The sequence below is a fragment of the Augochlora pura genome, chromosome 7 (assembly GCF_028453695.1).
Source record: "Augochlora pura isolate Apur16 chromosome 7, APUR_v2.2.1, whole genome shotgun sequence".
Taxonomy (NCBI): Eukaryota; Metazoa; Arthropoda; class Insecta; order Hymenoptera; family Halictidae; genus Augochlora; species Augochlora pura.
Window position 1 is genome coordinate 25,342,983 of NC_135778.1, and position 15,380 is coordinate 25,358,362.

The window sequence follows — 15,380 nt, forward strand, 5'->3', positions numbered from 1 at the left end:
TTAGTATTCATAGAAATTTATCGTAATTCATCGAAATTTATTAAGATTCTTTAAAATTCATCGAAGTTTCTCAGAATTCGTTAAAATACCTCGAAACTTATCGAAGACCAAGTTATAAAAGTTTTTCCAAGTTAATAAAAAATCGTCAGAAATTATGAAAATACAGAAAAAATATTCGTAAAAAAACTCGTAAAAATTTATCAAGCCATCAACATTTTTAGATATACCACAAAAGTCGCAGAAACTCGTAAAAATTGCCAATCGTGAAAGAATTTCGCAATACACATCCTAATTATCAATAAACTGTGACTTTGACACATTTATGGCGTAAATGGATATGCAAAATTTACAATGTAAAATTAAGAAAATCTAAAAACTTCATTTGCATTTAGCTCCTGCTGCCGATGCATATGATTTTTATTTTACGTAAAAATCCGCGCGATGCAATTGTCACTGGAAGAGCCTCCATTTGTAAATAATTCTTTGCAATCGACCTGGACCGGTCCGCATCGACGAAGAAAAAGTCCGAGAGTTAGGTGCAAGTCGACACGACGCTCGCGATCGAAGCAAATTAACGCTAGAACGACGGTGTATCTTCGCTGCGGCCGCAAACAGCGCCTCGATCTTCGGATCCGCTTGTCGCCGGGCACGTAGGAAGTTTTATTGGCGCGTGTTTCTGCCGACCGAAAGTTTCGATCCCGGGTAACTCCCGTTTCATCGGTGTCGTTGCTGTGTTCGCCCGACCGTTGAAGCGTGTCATTACTCGAGATTTCTCCACGCGGACGGAAATTGCGTGTCGCGGCGCATCGAGCCGCAGTTTCGTCTCGTTTTCTGTCACTCCGGCGCATCAGAAATTCTCAAAAACCATTCCCAAAGACAATCGAAACCGCCGAGATCCCTCTCTCGTCAATATTCCCAGCAATTAACGGGATCTATAAATTGTCCCAAGAACTCTCGCTACACCAATTCGAAGTACACATAAGCACATAATTTTCATTTTAATCATATGATACAAGGCGTTTATTTCACCTTGCACATTGAAATATCCAATTCCCGTGGTGAATTGAAGCAACTTTTTCCTTAGCAGAAATGTTCTACGATGCTCCGTTAAAGAGTTAACAACGAGAAACATTAACCAATCGTAGCGCGAGTGCAGCCGCCGAACCGTTGCCGCTCTAGAAATCTTGGCGCGGCAGTGGTCTCAAGGGCGGATACTCGAGGCGGAGACCGTGCTCGCCGTCTGATTGGTCCGCGTTTTTGGTTCACGTCTCGTTAACGAAGCCGCGGTGGCTATTTTCGCAAAGGAAAAAGTTCTCCGAAATCAAGGAAGGAGTTGGCCTAGGTGCACCGCTAGTTGTTAGACACCGTGTAGATCGTTTCGACGCTACCGATAGCGCTTATCAAGATCATTGAAATCGTGCATTGAACCGCCTAATCTCTATCAACAAGCTAGATATCCTGTGAACCAACCGCTATCTCGTTTTTCAGATACCTCAAGTCGTAAGGAGAGAGAGAGAGAGAGAGGGAGAGAGAGAAAGAGAGACACCCAGCGTTCGCGAAGAGAGAATCGTCTGCAAGCGGAGGTTCGAGGAGGTGTCAAGATGCGGTAGACGAGGACAGGGAGGAGTGAGCAACTGGTCCAGGACACTCTCGGTGATCTCTGGCTGCGAATCTAATCAGAAGGAGCTGGAGCGGCTCTGCTGGGCGTTGTGCTTGAAGCGGTGCGACCTTGGTCGGCGTTGGAAGAACCTCGAGCCAAGGGAGCCGATTAATAGCTAGCCGAAGCTTAGCGAAAAGCTCTGGTTAGCTGGCAGGGCGACCGCGGTAGCTAAGAGGAAGAGGGTGATCAGAGGTTAGCAGAGGAGCCGTCACGGTGGCGAGCTTAGTGAGCGGGAACGTAGCGGTGCGTTACGATGAGGCGTCGGAAGTGGTTAACACCGGGGGTGTCGTGTTGGCAGCCACTCCCAGGCTAGACGCAGCGGACCCAGCCACGTCCAGCATGGACACCAGCGACTCCAGCATGGACACGACCAACGGCACGATCGCATCCGTGGTGGCTGGAGCCGCGTCCTTGACGCTGGCCAAGGCCGAGTCGCCGGAACACCTGGCCGGTACATCGACGATGCCGTCGTCGGTCTTCGGACCGGTTACCGCCGCGGCCAGGCTGTTCGCCGGCATAGCCAGCAGCAATAAAACGAAACGACCCGACGACTGGCTGACCACCAACAGTCCCGGATCACCGTCCGGCCCGCTGCAGAATCAGCACGTGGTCTACACCACGCCTCAGCAACAGCTCACCGAAACGCCCGCGCAACAGCAACAGCAACAACCGCCGCTGGCGCACTCGAGCCCTTTGGCGCACCAACAGCAACCGCAGCAGCAGCAGCAGCAGCAACAACAGCAACAACAGCAACCGACCAGCAGCAACGGCTACGCCAGCCCCATGAGCACCAGCAGCTACGATCCCTACAGTCCCAACAGTAAGATAGGTAAGTGTGCTACTTTCATTCGGGATATCAAGGATATCCGATCGGATTTGTGCATTGCTTTTGCAGCGGCGGAGGCGATGTTCGATTTTATCGAAAATATGACGAGGATTTAAATCACGAGACTGAATGAGAATAGATGAAAATAGGTCGCACTGCGGATATCGTACTTAATAATACTCGGTGAAAGTTTCTTTGACTATAAACACTATTTAAGAATACTCTTTTATGATCGCGAAAGTATTTAAAATTTATTTGTATACAAGATATAATTTTTTAAACTTTATTTCAGTCACCGGTGATTGATGCGTCTTAAATCGTTTAACGCTCTAAGGACACCCGGCATATCTATTTCAACTTTTTTGGCGAGCGTAAAGAGACAAGCCCAACAAGTATAATGATCATAGTATTTCGATCATTCAATCTCGGAATAGTTGGGTCTGAAAATGAAAGTAGTCAATCTTTCAGACACGAGTATACGGAAATTAAAAAATCGAAAAGGTGTAGCGATTATACTCGTTGGTCTCGTCCTTTCGTGCAGAAATAGTTTTCCATAAAAACAGTATCGGCGATCTTGATCTCGTAAAATGACTTTGAGAAGAAATCGTTCTCGTTGTTTTACGGTGCCCTTGAAAAAATGCAATTTTGTTCGAGACGCTTTCTCTATAAAATTAAAGTAAACGGTGATATTTCGATGTTGCTATTTAAATACCACGCTCCGCGTGGTGAAATGGTTGGGGATTATGAAAATCTGTATTTTCGAGTGATTTAGAGTGGTCGAGCGGGTCCGAGCATGCGAAATGGATAAAGAGGAAAGCGATAAAGCCGGCGATAAAACTAATGAAAACGCGGAGTACGTGAAAGAACGCGGCCGATTAGAAATTCAGCGGGCGATCGCGTTTCTTTCTCCCGGTCGCACCGTCGTCGCGTCGGCGAGAAAAAGAGAGTGGAACGTCGACGAGTAACCGGACGTGACGTCACCGACCACGTTCTCCTCTCACGCGACCCTCCTCCGCCCGCTCCCTTTGTCTCTCGTGTCCACTTCCGTCAATGCAAGTGATTGCTTGCACTACTGCCATACTGCACCGCTCTCGCGTGACGCATCGATACGAAAGCACGTTTTAATCGGTCAACAAAATCTCCCAGACCCACCAGAGTCGCATCTGATTATTACAAAAAAATAATGCAATCTCAAAATCGCACAATAATGTACTCCGTATATTAATATTTTTCAGCAAAAGTTTTTATTTTTTCTCACACATCCTGATGAACGATTATTATTGGTAATCGCTATTGACAATTGAAATATAAATAAAGTAATAAACACGATACAGACGATTCATTCGAATTACATAAAAATTAGGGTTAAGCCAATATTTAAGATACTTTTGCAATCAACTTATTTACGATACAAAATTTACTATAATTTACGTTAGCGTTAAAAAAGGTATACGCATGTTAACGTGTTAAATAAAACAAACATTTCTAATACTTATTATTTCTGCGAAAAATCTATCGCTGCCAATTTTCGAGAACTGTGCCACGGTATCAATTAAGTGGCTCAGTTGTTTGCCACAGGATCATTGGGCAGCTTGAATTATCCGACTCGAAATTATCGAATTTCTCGAAACACGCTGGCACGGGCCAAATAAATTGCAGCTCGACCACCGGGGACGGTAATAACGCAGAGACAAGGCCTCGAAACGCGCCGGCTGTCGAAACGCGTGCATTATGGTAATACTAGGAACTTTTCCCGGGCTTTATCTTCCCGTGCCCATTATAGACATGCGGGTTCAATCGTCGACTCGTACACGAAACACCCATATCGCACCGAACACCGCTTCGAACCCGTTCAATGCAGGAATCTGTTTCGCAATTCATGGTGCTCTTGGACGTGGGAACCGGAGTTGGACTTTATACGAATTATTTAGAATTGTTTTGAATTACTTCGAAATGTTTTGAATAATTTCGAATTGATTTAAATTGTTTGGAAGTGTTTCGAATTCATTCGGATTATTTCAAATAGATTTGAATTGATTCGAATTGTTCTGAATCGTTTGGAATGGTTTCGTATTGATTCGAATTATTTCGAATTCCTTCAAATTTTTTCGAATTGTTTCGAATGAATAATTATTCGTATGACTACTTCTCAGACTTATTTCATTCGGAGCACAATTATTTGTTATAAATAAAATAATTTGTAACAAATAAATAGAATCATTTACTTACCTCTAACATTTCTGACGAACAGAAGCAAACATTTATTCAATCATACACCAAACATATAATGGATTCATTTACTTATTCCCAACATTTATGACAAAAAGATGGAATCATTTATTTATGTATAATATTTATGAAAAACTTAAGAACGAACAAGTGCTCTAGCACAGCTGCGAAAGAAGTCGTAGTTGAAAGAGTTAAGGGACTATTAGATGTGGAGTTTGTCAGTAGGATTAGCAGAGTATCGCGAAAATTGCTATGCGTGCCGTGTGTCCGAAGGGTTCAAGGTCTGCCGATGTGACAGTGCGACGACGTGGGGTAGTCGAAGAATTCGCACCTGTAGGCCGAGCACGCGATTCGCGAAAGCAGAGCAGATAGAATCGTGGCCGAGGTAAAAGGACTGATTCGCTCTTGAGACAAGCGACGACATCGAAGACATCGACGACGACGACGACGACGACGACGACGAGGACGTCTGGGGAGGGAGTAAAAACGGGATAGTAGCATCGGGTCGCATCAGGAAAGTTATTAGCGTCGCCAATCGATAGTTTCGACCAATACAACAATAGTAGCCCGCGCCCGTGTGAGCACACACGTGACACGCGGGGGAGAGGAATGTGTGTTGGGTGTGCACCCTTCGCTACGTGAACGAGTCAATTAATGCGTGCCGCCGAGCGGAAAAACATAACACTAATTTTGAAATCGTTCGCCGTTAATTCGCTCGCCGTGGACAGGAAATAAATTAGACGCAATTAGACCACCATTTTTCTAAAGTGGCACGGACACATTTGTTTCTGGTATACGCGTTAGGTATTACGACACGCCGCACAATTTAATATTGTTGTCGGATGAATGAACCTATTATGATGTGCGATCCGTTTCATTTAGCGGCTTGCTAGTAAACAGTTTTTTATTATGTGTTGAATGTAATATATTATGTGGCGTTATTGTGTAACATGGCAAGTTATGAGATGTATTACGTAATTATTGTTATATATTTTATAGAATATATTTTTTTATAATATTATGAAATACTTAGTTAAATATTATATTTGATATATTACTTTTTGGAATTGTAGTCCAGATTGAATATTCTATTATTATATGTTGTATTATTTCCATAATATACAATATGTGTAATATTATATCATAACAGAGTAGTACAGTGTTATAAATGTAATGTTGAATATAGACTAGATCACAATACATTATAATACAATGCTCAATATAGACTATAATTGTACAAAGTATATTACAATATATTGTAACTGTATAATGATATATATGATACAATCTAAATATAGTTTACATTAAAGATTACATCATAATATATTACAATATAGTTCCTGCAATATCAGCCTATATTTAACATCACATTAAAATATATTGCAATATCAGCCTATATTAAACATTACATTAAAATATACTGCAATATTCAGTCTATATTCAATATTGCGCCATAATATATTGCACCATTAATCTATGTATCAGCAACCAATATTAACTGTTACACTACACCCATATCGTGCTATACATAATATACATACATCGCGTGAATAAATCTCCTCGACGCGCAGAAGCGCGCAAACGGAGAAAAAGCGGAAAAACGAGTGAAACTTAAAAACTATACGATCCGAAAAAAAAAAATTCGTCCACCACGCAACACGAGAATTTCACGGAAGAAAAATCGTTATTTTGCTCGTTGAATTTTTGCTGGCCGAGTAGTTCCGACGCAGCGCAGCGTTGTTTCCCCCTTTTTTTTCCACGGCCCCGGCGCGTCTGAGAACGCATCGTGGATTTTCCGACGGTAATAGCGGGTGGTGGTGCTGTGTGTGAATTGCAGCAGGATGCAGATACGGCCTTGAGTGGCGGCACACGAACGTGTGCGTGCCCGATGCACACGGTTCGCGTGACCAGCTGAACTCGTACACACACCGGCGCGACCGGTGCACGCGTTCCACGCGTGTGTGCGGCACTCGCGCAGTGCACTCTGCGCAACGATCCCCCACGCCACACGCACGAGCGTTAACACACCGCTAGGCCAGAGCCTATAACGCATAGCACGGCGCGGCAGCACGGCTCATAATTGCTCGAACATCCTCGGCATTACCCGGGGATCAGCCCGTTGACGAAAACTGTAACCTTTCGTATTTTCGTTTCGCGACTGAATCCGAATGAAACGTATCATCGGTACGTCGCCGAGGGAATTATGAAATTTATGCATGCGAGATTCGTCAAGAAAAATTTTGAGAAAATTTTGAGAAATTTCTCGAGCATGATTCCCGATGTCAGAGTCATCTGTCAGATTTTTGTCAACATTTTCGACGGCAATTTCATGTGACAATTAGGGGACACTTGATAATCCGATTTGTCCTTGTAGCTACTAACATACTATGATATTCGACAGAGATTGTAGCGATTCGACGATCTTAGATTTGACACCGTTAAGGAATGCCTTCTTTCAAACCCCTATCAGGTAGTAGAATTTGAAGCGTGCGCGTAAAAAGCGAGCCGATCGAACGCAATACAGCAGAAAGGTGCGAACAAATTGAGAATCTTATCGTGTGCTCCAGTGAACTTGTTGAAATCATTACGGAAAAAAATGAATGTTTATGCGGTTCGTGGCATTTGCCATTAGCGAGGATAATTTCTATTTTGCATAAAGATATAACGCGTTGTCTAATTATCATATAATATCGGGGCCGCAAAAAATGAGAGATCGAAGACGTCTAAATTGTACTGTCGATCGGGGAGCGTGTAATTAGCGTGACGGCGCGGATAATTATTCGTCGGATATACTTCGGACAGCCGAGTTTTCCGCGCAAGAAGAAACCCGTCGATGCCCAATTAAATGGTCCAGCGCGTGTGTTTGCGTGTCATCGCGGGTCGGAATAATAATATTATACATATATGTATGTATGTATGTATATATGTATACATATATGGGCCAGCGAGCGCGACGCGTGGGAGGAACCTGACATATTGTCATTAACCTCGTCGCATCATCTCTGTTTCACGCGGCGGGCACACGACGCGCGACGGGCAAGTTCGTGCGACCAGTGCATTTACGTAACTGTTGCGTTAATCAGCCGAGCGAATCGATATCACGCGACAGGTAACGTCGAGTATCAATGCACCGGGACAGATCTCCACCCCCGTTCTATTTCGAATCCGACTAATTTTTCCCCATTTCTCTCGCCATTCAATCCGGCTACAATCAAGCCTGTTTTCGCTGCACTGCCTCGCTAATTGTCCGCGCAACGAGCATACGGATGAAAAACGAGCGCTCGATTTTTCGTAACCAATTTTCTTGCACGGCATTGTTTCTCGTCGGAATACCGATGTGCTTCTCTAATTGTCCGCACGGAATACCGAGAACTCTAATTGTCCGCACAGAATACCGAGTCCTCTCTAATTGTTCGTGGAATATATCAAACGTGGCGATGTTTTGTTTTTCTTTAATAGGATTGTGATAAACGCGTTAATAATAACTATAAGTTGATTTAGTTATTTAAAACTTTATTGTAATTCTATGTTAATTCAACAGGCTTGCAATGTTCCGATGTAAATTTACTCAGTTTCTGATTTAGAAATATGCGATATTTATTGAAATTATAGCTGGCAGTAATTAGCAGATGGTTTGACGAGCATTAATTGTCTACAGAGAATAGAGTTTGCTTCATTTTATTTGTCCATGGAGAGTGTCGGTGCTCTTGTAGTTATCCATGGAGAATATAGTGTCGATAGTTGTCCATGAAAAATACTGGTGTCTCTCCAATTGTTGATGAAGAATATTAGTGTTCCGTTAGTTGTTCATGAAGAACATCGATGCCTCTGTAATTGTCCATGCAGAATATTGCTACCTTTGTAATTGTTGATGAAGAGTACTGGTGCCACCTTAATTATTGGACAAAATAAAAATCGTACGCAGCAATTGGAAGAAATTGAAAGTGCTCGCAAGTTTGTTCATTTTTAATCATTTTAGTAGCTTAGAAATAATATATTGCCATTTCTAAATTCATTTAATCGTTCTACTATTTTAAATTGCATTCAACTAATTTGTCTATAAATGCGTAAAATCAGCACTATATTAATTGTACATGGGTACAACATAATTGTAAATTTTTTTTAATTGTCCTTCAGTTGGTAAATAAAAATAGACAATTTTGCAATGAGAGATACGATTATTCAACCCTCGCGGATCATTTTTATAATTGCCGATTGTTAAGAAGTATAAAAACAAGGCGCAAAGCTCGTTAATTTACTGTACGTACTGGTGTTTCTTTAATTGTCTATGGATAATCCCAGCGCCTCGTTAATTGTCCATGGAGAATTTTAGTTTCAAGCTCATTGTTCTACGGAAATACCAATGCTTCTTTTAATTGTTCATAGAGTCTTACTAATTTTTTCTCGGCTGATGGAACAATGATGTTTCCTTAATTGTCCACTTCTGTAGAGGATATAAACGAACCCGGTATTTTTCAATGTTTTTTATATCATATTGTTTAGAAAACTATATTCCCCCGATACAGTAAATTTATATTAATAACATTAATATTGTTATATATTTATTTTAGTCATTATTACTACTACTAATATTATTATTATAATATTGACACGTTAAGCGCCGCGTCAGTCAAATACGGGCGACACTAATTTTTAATCAATTTTGAAAGTTCATTTTTATTGCAATATATTTGAACAAACCGAATTTGAATAGAGTGTTTCGAATGCAAAAGAGTTCCAATATCATCCCCTATGATAAATATTAACTTTCGAGTTTCGCTTTAATTAAATAAATTGCTTTAACTATGTAGGAATTTTAGTGTTTGATTGTCTGCTCTGTACGTGTTAATATAGTAATAATATTATTATTAGCAATAACTAAATAATAAATGATTTCTTCTTGGGAAGCTATGCTATGATCTTTATAATATAAAAATACAAAATATGAAACACAATGAACAGGACACCTCAAAGAAGGTGAGAAGATCCGTCGGGCGAAATATTCTACTCTCAAAATTCTCATTTTTAAATGTTCGAAGTAACTGAAACAGTTAACCAATTTCATTAATTTCTCCATTTCTGTGATCCGTAGACCTCCGTAAAGCAATACAAATTTAATAATTATCAATTTGCCAAAGTTGACCTTTTCGTTAAACGTGATTGAGTTCTTCAAACCAAACCATTGTGGCGGTGCCATGATTTTGCAAACGCGAATTGACACGGTTGTTACTGCCGTGCCAAGATCGATGTTTCTGCCATTATTTCGTACGTTTGTACCATACGCGGCTGCTGGGATTGCCGTATGCAAATTGATGTTTGAAGTTGACGCTGTTTCATGTACGCCCTATGAAGCATCGTTGCGGCCGTGTCTGGTCGGAACATTATCAGCCAGACATTATCATATTTCATCAGCGGATACCACGGTTTTATTCGGCGTTGTAACATCGAATCTATAATTATTCCTGACTAAATTACTATCTTCGACGAATCAATAGTCGATTCCGGACAGATAATAGTAATCAAGGGATCACGGACACGACACCGTTTGCACAGTATCACGAATTAATTGGTATCGTCCATCGAATCAACCTGTTATTAACCAGACATGCGGCGCACAATGGCGGAACCAGTGAGTTAGCGGAATTGCAGTTTAATTAGCGAAACGGTTCCGAAGAAAGGGACGGTCTAACCAGACGGGCGCTGGGTAATGCCTAACCCAGACCGACAGAGAGCTGGTTATTGATTTTTTACAACGCGACGGTAGAGTTCGGTAGCTACCAAGAGACGGCAACGACAGAGAGAGAGAGAGAGGAGATAAGAAAGAAAGAGACTTGGACAAAGGAGAGATTAGAGTCATTCACAGTTGTCGGACAACTTGTTCACCAAACTCGTCAAACTTGTTTTTAGGTCTACATAGTCTTAACCGTGGTTTAAGGTCGAAACCTCCTCCAAGCGGATATGAAAAGTCGCGAGGCAGAGACACGGGGATAGAGGACAAATTTCGACGCACGAATTGTCGTTTCGCGGAAAGAAAATTTCTGTTTTTCCACTCCGATGTTCTATCTTGGACTGCTCCACCAATTACAAACGGCGCGCTGTGCGCCGCCATTTAATCAGTCCACTTAGGCTGATCCAAAGGTTAACTTGGCTTTCCTGCCTACAAAGACGTTTCGCCGTACCTTTTCCAGCCGAACGCGAGAACCTAACCGTGCCGAAAATTGACCGTAGTCTTTATGAGACAACAGTACCGAGGTCGGATCCTCAAGCATAGTAACTACGAAGTGTTGACCTCGACCCAATTCCACTTGTCTGTAGGTTCGCCGCAAACTTAGGACCCTCATCGGTCTGAAACTTTCTAGGTTTGGTCGGACTCGGTTTCCTACCGATGACCCACTTGCCCGGAAGCGCGAAACGTACCTAGGATCATCATTGAGCTGGAATTCTGATAAAATTGAGGTTAGGCCTCGCTAAGGCTCGATGGATCATTCGACCGTAGCGACGCTTAGTTAAAAATGACTGCCAGGTTGGGACGATTTGGTTTGGATTAGGTCTACGACAGGTTTAAGTTAAGTTTTGGTTAGGTTTAGGCTATGTTTCGATTAGGTTGAGGCCAGGTTTAGGTTGTGTCTTGCAAACGATAGGTGGGTCAAACACTGTGTTCACGCAACGACCAACGACGCTAAATTAAAATCACTGCCAGGTTCAGATGATTAGGTTTAGGTTAGGTTTTAATTAGGTTTCGGTTAGGTTTAAGTTCATTTTAGATTAGGTTTAGGTTATATTTCGCGAAGGTTCGACGGATTAAACACTATGTTTACACAACTTCCATCGACTGTAGTGATACTAAATCAAAAATGACTGTCAGGTTGTGACGATTAGGTTTAAGTTAACCTTCTATTATGTTTAGTTTATGTTTAAGTTAGGTTTAGATTATGTTTAGGTTAAGTTTAGTTTAGGTTATGTTTAGATTAAGTTTACTTTATGTTTCGAAGCCGTCAAAACAGCGGGCATCCGCTGGAATCGTCGACGGACGAGAGGAATGCGCGTCGTCGAAGAATGCTCTAGCGCCATGAAACATGCGTCGATGTGCAACGTGACCGAGGATAGCACAGAGACGTTCTATATTTACCGCGGTTCGGTTATCAGCCGCTTATCTATCAGCCGAGACAGGCGACGGAGGCGACTCCACTCGGCAAACATTGCAGCTCCCGGCCTCTTTCGCCTCTCCGCCTTCTGCATCGTCGCACATATTTTTATCTCGCTTTCGCGCGCTTACGTAATCGTTTATTTTTTCTTATTTCTCGCACGAGAGCGAAACTTGTCTACGTCCGATTTGCGGCAGTTAGGTTTCGTTTTTTAGGTTAGGAATCGTTCGCGAGCCTCCGCGCCCGCCAACTCGGTCCGTCGCTTCTTCCGCGAAGAAAGAGAGAGAGCTGTTTCAACGAAATTTTATTCGGAGAAACGACGACGATATGCTCTCTCGGGAAAAACTGATAGGCCACTTATCGTTGGCCGAGTAGCGAGAGGCGTTGATGTAGGTCGTCGGTGCGTAATCAGTCAGTCGCTTCCCTTATCAGGAACGCTATCGGCGTATCATCTGTGCGGGACGTGCCTGACCCACATCGCAAGGTTCTTCGCAACCGGTCGAAATTGCGAGAATTTTTTCCCGATGAGTCACGCCGTGCTTTTCCTCAACACAGGCGGCCCTCATCCGCGTACGACTGGACTACGTGCTAAGCCCAGAAGAGCTAAACTTAGCCGCGTGTACCTCCGCTGCATTTTCTACCCAGGTAGCTAAGGCGAAGTTCGCTGTTGCTAGCTAGGCTTCGATAAAACTTCCTACTGCGAGCTGCAGCTGTTAGCAGACCTGCTAGTCACTTCGTCTAGACTACAGGATAGCTAAGATCTAGAACCCTCGTGTCGGGTAGCCAACTTATAAATCGGACCCAGTTAGCTGCTTCCACCTTATCCGATCGTTCCTTACCTCCAGAAAAAAAACTGGTTTATTATCAATGTCGACGATGGATTTTCTACAATAGTTAGGCTTCGAGGAAATTTCCTATCAGGTTGTTATTAAATTTTGAGCAACTTCTCAGGTAGCTGAAAAGTTCAGGTAGATAAGTTCTAAAACCTAAGTGTAGCCTGGTTAACCGTAGAACGATCTAACAAAGTTTTTAGATTATTTTTTAATTTATCAACGTTTTAATTTGTTTTTCTAACGGAATACTAGAACATCAAGATTTTTCTTAACCCCCTAATTCGTGCCGCACTAAACATAGATCCAACTGTGCAATTATTTTAAGATATCCGCAAAAAGGATGTAAAAATAATATTTTGAGAATAGTAAATAATATTTCGAAGACAGTGAACAATATTTTAATTATTAAGATTTTATTTCGAGTCGTCACGATGTTACTTACCGAAAAATAGAAGGATGTGCCAGCCGAACTCCTCGTTTAGTGACCCCACTCTAACCGACCGTCCAGGCGCTTAACATCCAGCAAAGAGCCGAGGACGATCCCCGGCGATGATGGATTTTTGCGAATGGTGCACTCTCGCTGGTCGTTCCTCGATGCGATACGAGTCCTGGCAATCAGTTTGCAGGGAACTTGGCCTATCGCGTCCTAGAAGTGCCCACTTCCGGAAGCAACCGGGCCTCGCGTGTTTCCACGTAAACACACTTGGAAACCGACCGATGGGGGGTGGAGAAGGCTTGCCGTCGAGAGCCAGGGCGTTTCGTTCCTCAAGATATCGATCGACTTGCAACTGTGATTTACAACGATAATGGTGGTCCCGTGACTGATAGTTGTTCCCAAGCCCGCCGGCCATAAGTTAGGATCAACGATAATGCGGAAGCCTGGCCTTGGCGGCCGCTCGGTGTACACCTGGGGAAATAATAGCGACGGATGCAAATTTCGGTTCGAACCGGCGGCGGCAGAGGGTATCGGCTGAAGTCGATGACCAATAGCGAGCCGGCAAATTTAGGTCGCCGCGGTATCAGTCACGCTTCTTCCGAGGTGCGGGTACCAGGACATGCTTCGGCCATACGTTGCCTTTTTCTCTTATCGCGATTCGTCTTATCGTTGTCAGATAAAGAGTTCTCCCGTGTGCACGTCCTGCCCGCCAGGTAACTCGAACTGCACGTTGCACTTTCATTATTCGCGTATTCTGGTCGATCCGGATTTTTCGTCGGACGCTCGATCACGCATCCGTCACGTTATCTTGGCTAGACTCCGGGTTCGATGCTTCCGATCCAGTTAACACTATTTTCACCGTGGTTTTGTGTATACTTATTTAGATCAAAAGGTGTCTCTTGATCTGCGTTTCGAGGCAAATCATTGCCAAGACTGTCAGGGTTTCGAATTGTTTGGTAAATATAGATGACTTGAGCTATATATTCATTGACATATTGATGCGTATTTATCAGAGATTATTTAATCAAATTATTTAATTTAATTCATTGTTGTAAATCCTAGCTTAATTCATCCATCTAGGAAATACGAATATACATAGATGTAATCAAACATGTTTTACCTTAATAGGAATAATAATAAGAAAATACTATCTTTTCAATTTGTTTATTTTTATCAAAAAAATATCCAAGCAGATTGATATTATTATATTAACAATAATAATAAAGACAGCTTTGTAATAGAATTCTTTTCGTATTCAATGTCACAGTTTTCATAAATCACTAGTTGCTTTACAGTGATTTTTATAATTGGAGTTCAAAAGACATTATCCAATTTTTTAGACCTAGCGACTGTAATGATCTACACTAAAATGCAATCGTGATTATAATCGATATTTATATGTAAAATCGTTTAAAATTAGACAGAATTATAAAATCCTTAAGGAGTCAAAAAGCACTCCGTGGTAGAAATAGGTGCACAATTTCTATGCACATATTTATACCATTTTTAATTTCAGAATTAATTAAATAATTATTGTACGAAAAGTCAGCAAATTAGTTACGGAGAAATAATTAAACTTAAAGAATAATTTGAAGTATTTTTGGTCACCACATGATAAAACTAGTGCTAAAATAACGAAATATTAATAATAATAATAGTAAAAAATATATAAAATATCTAAAAATACATACAAATAGCAAAAGATGAAAATAGTTAAAAAACAATAGCAAAATAATTGAAATAATGCAGCGCGACTAGGATTTAACCGAACCTTAGTTCGCACTGCTAAGTTCAAGAGAACTGTAGTTCGATTAACTAAAGATTTGTTATACTTCAAGTTACGTCCGCTTCGGGTGGCTAAGTTCCAGCCGAACTTTAATTCAGATAGTCTGCCGTTGGGTCAAGTCACACTCCGGCTGGCAAAGTTGTACTTGCACCAGGTGGTCGCGACTTAATTAATCTTCGGTTCAGTTAGTCGAGTTTAGTTACACTGACGACAGGTAACGAGATGAGCCAAGTTTGAGGCAATAGTTCACACGAGTTTGTCAATCGTTCGGTGTCGCTTCTAACTCTTCTAGAATTTAATTGGGCGTTATAATATTTCGGGGGAGAGCATATGACAATACGGCGGAAGGTTCGTTGGAATAAGTGGCGCCATCTCCCGGCGAACTCTTCGAAGAAAATGGTGTCTTGTAACGACGAGAGACGGCGCCACGATTACCGTTCGTGGACTTGGGAATCGAGCGATGCC

General features: G+C 42.0%; 1 protein-coding gene across 2 annotated transcripts in view; it reads left to right on the plus strand.

Annotated features, from left to right (window-relative positions):
- The window catches only part of Ecr (ecdysone receptor), a 225,254-nt gene that overhangs the window by 120,865 nt on the left and 89,009 nt on the right, over positions 1 to 15,380 (plus strand). For both annotated transcript variants that reach the window (XM_078185642.1, XM_078185644.1), the window contains exon 3: positions 1,489 to 2,489. In XM_078185642.1, coding sequence (XP_078041768.1) covers positions 2,000 to 2,489 — 490 coding nt within the window. In that variant the 5' untranslated portion in view covers positions 1,489 to 1,999. The remainder of the gene's footprint in view (positions 1 to 1,488; positions 2,490 to 15,380) is intronic.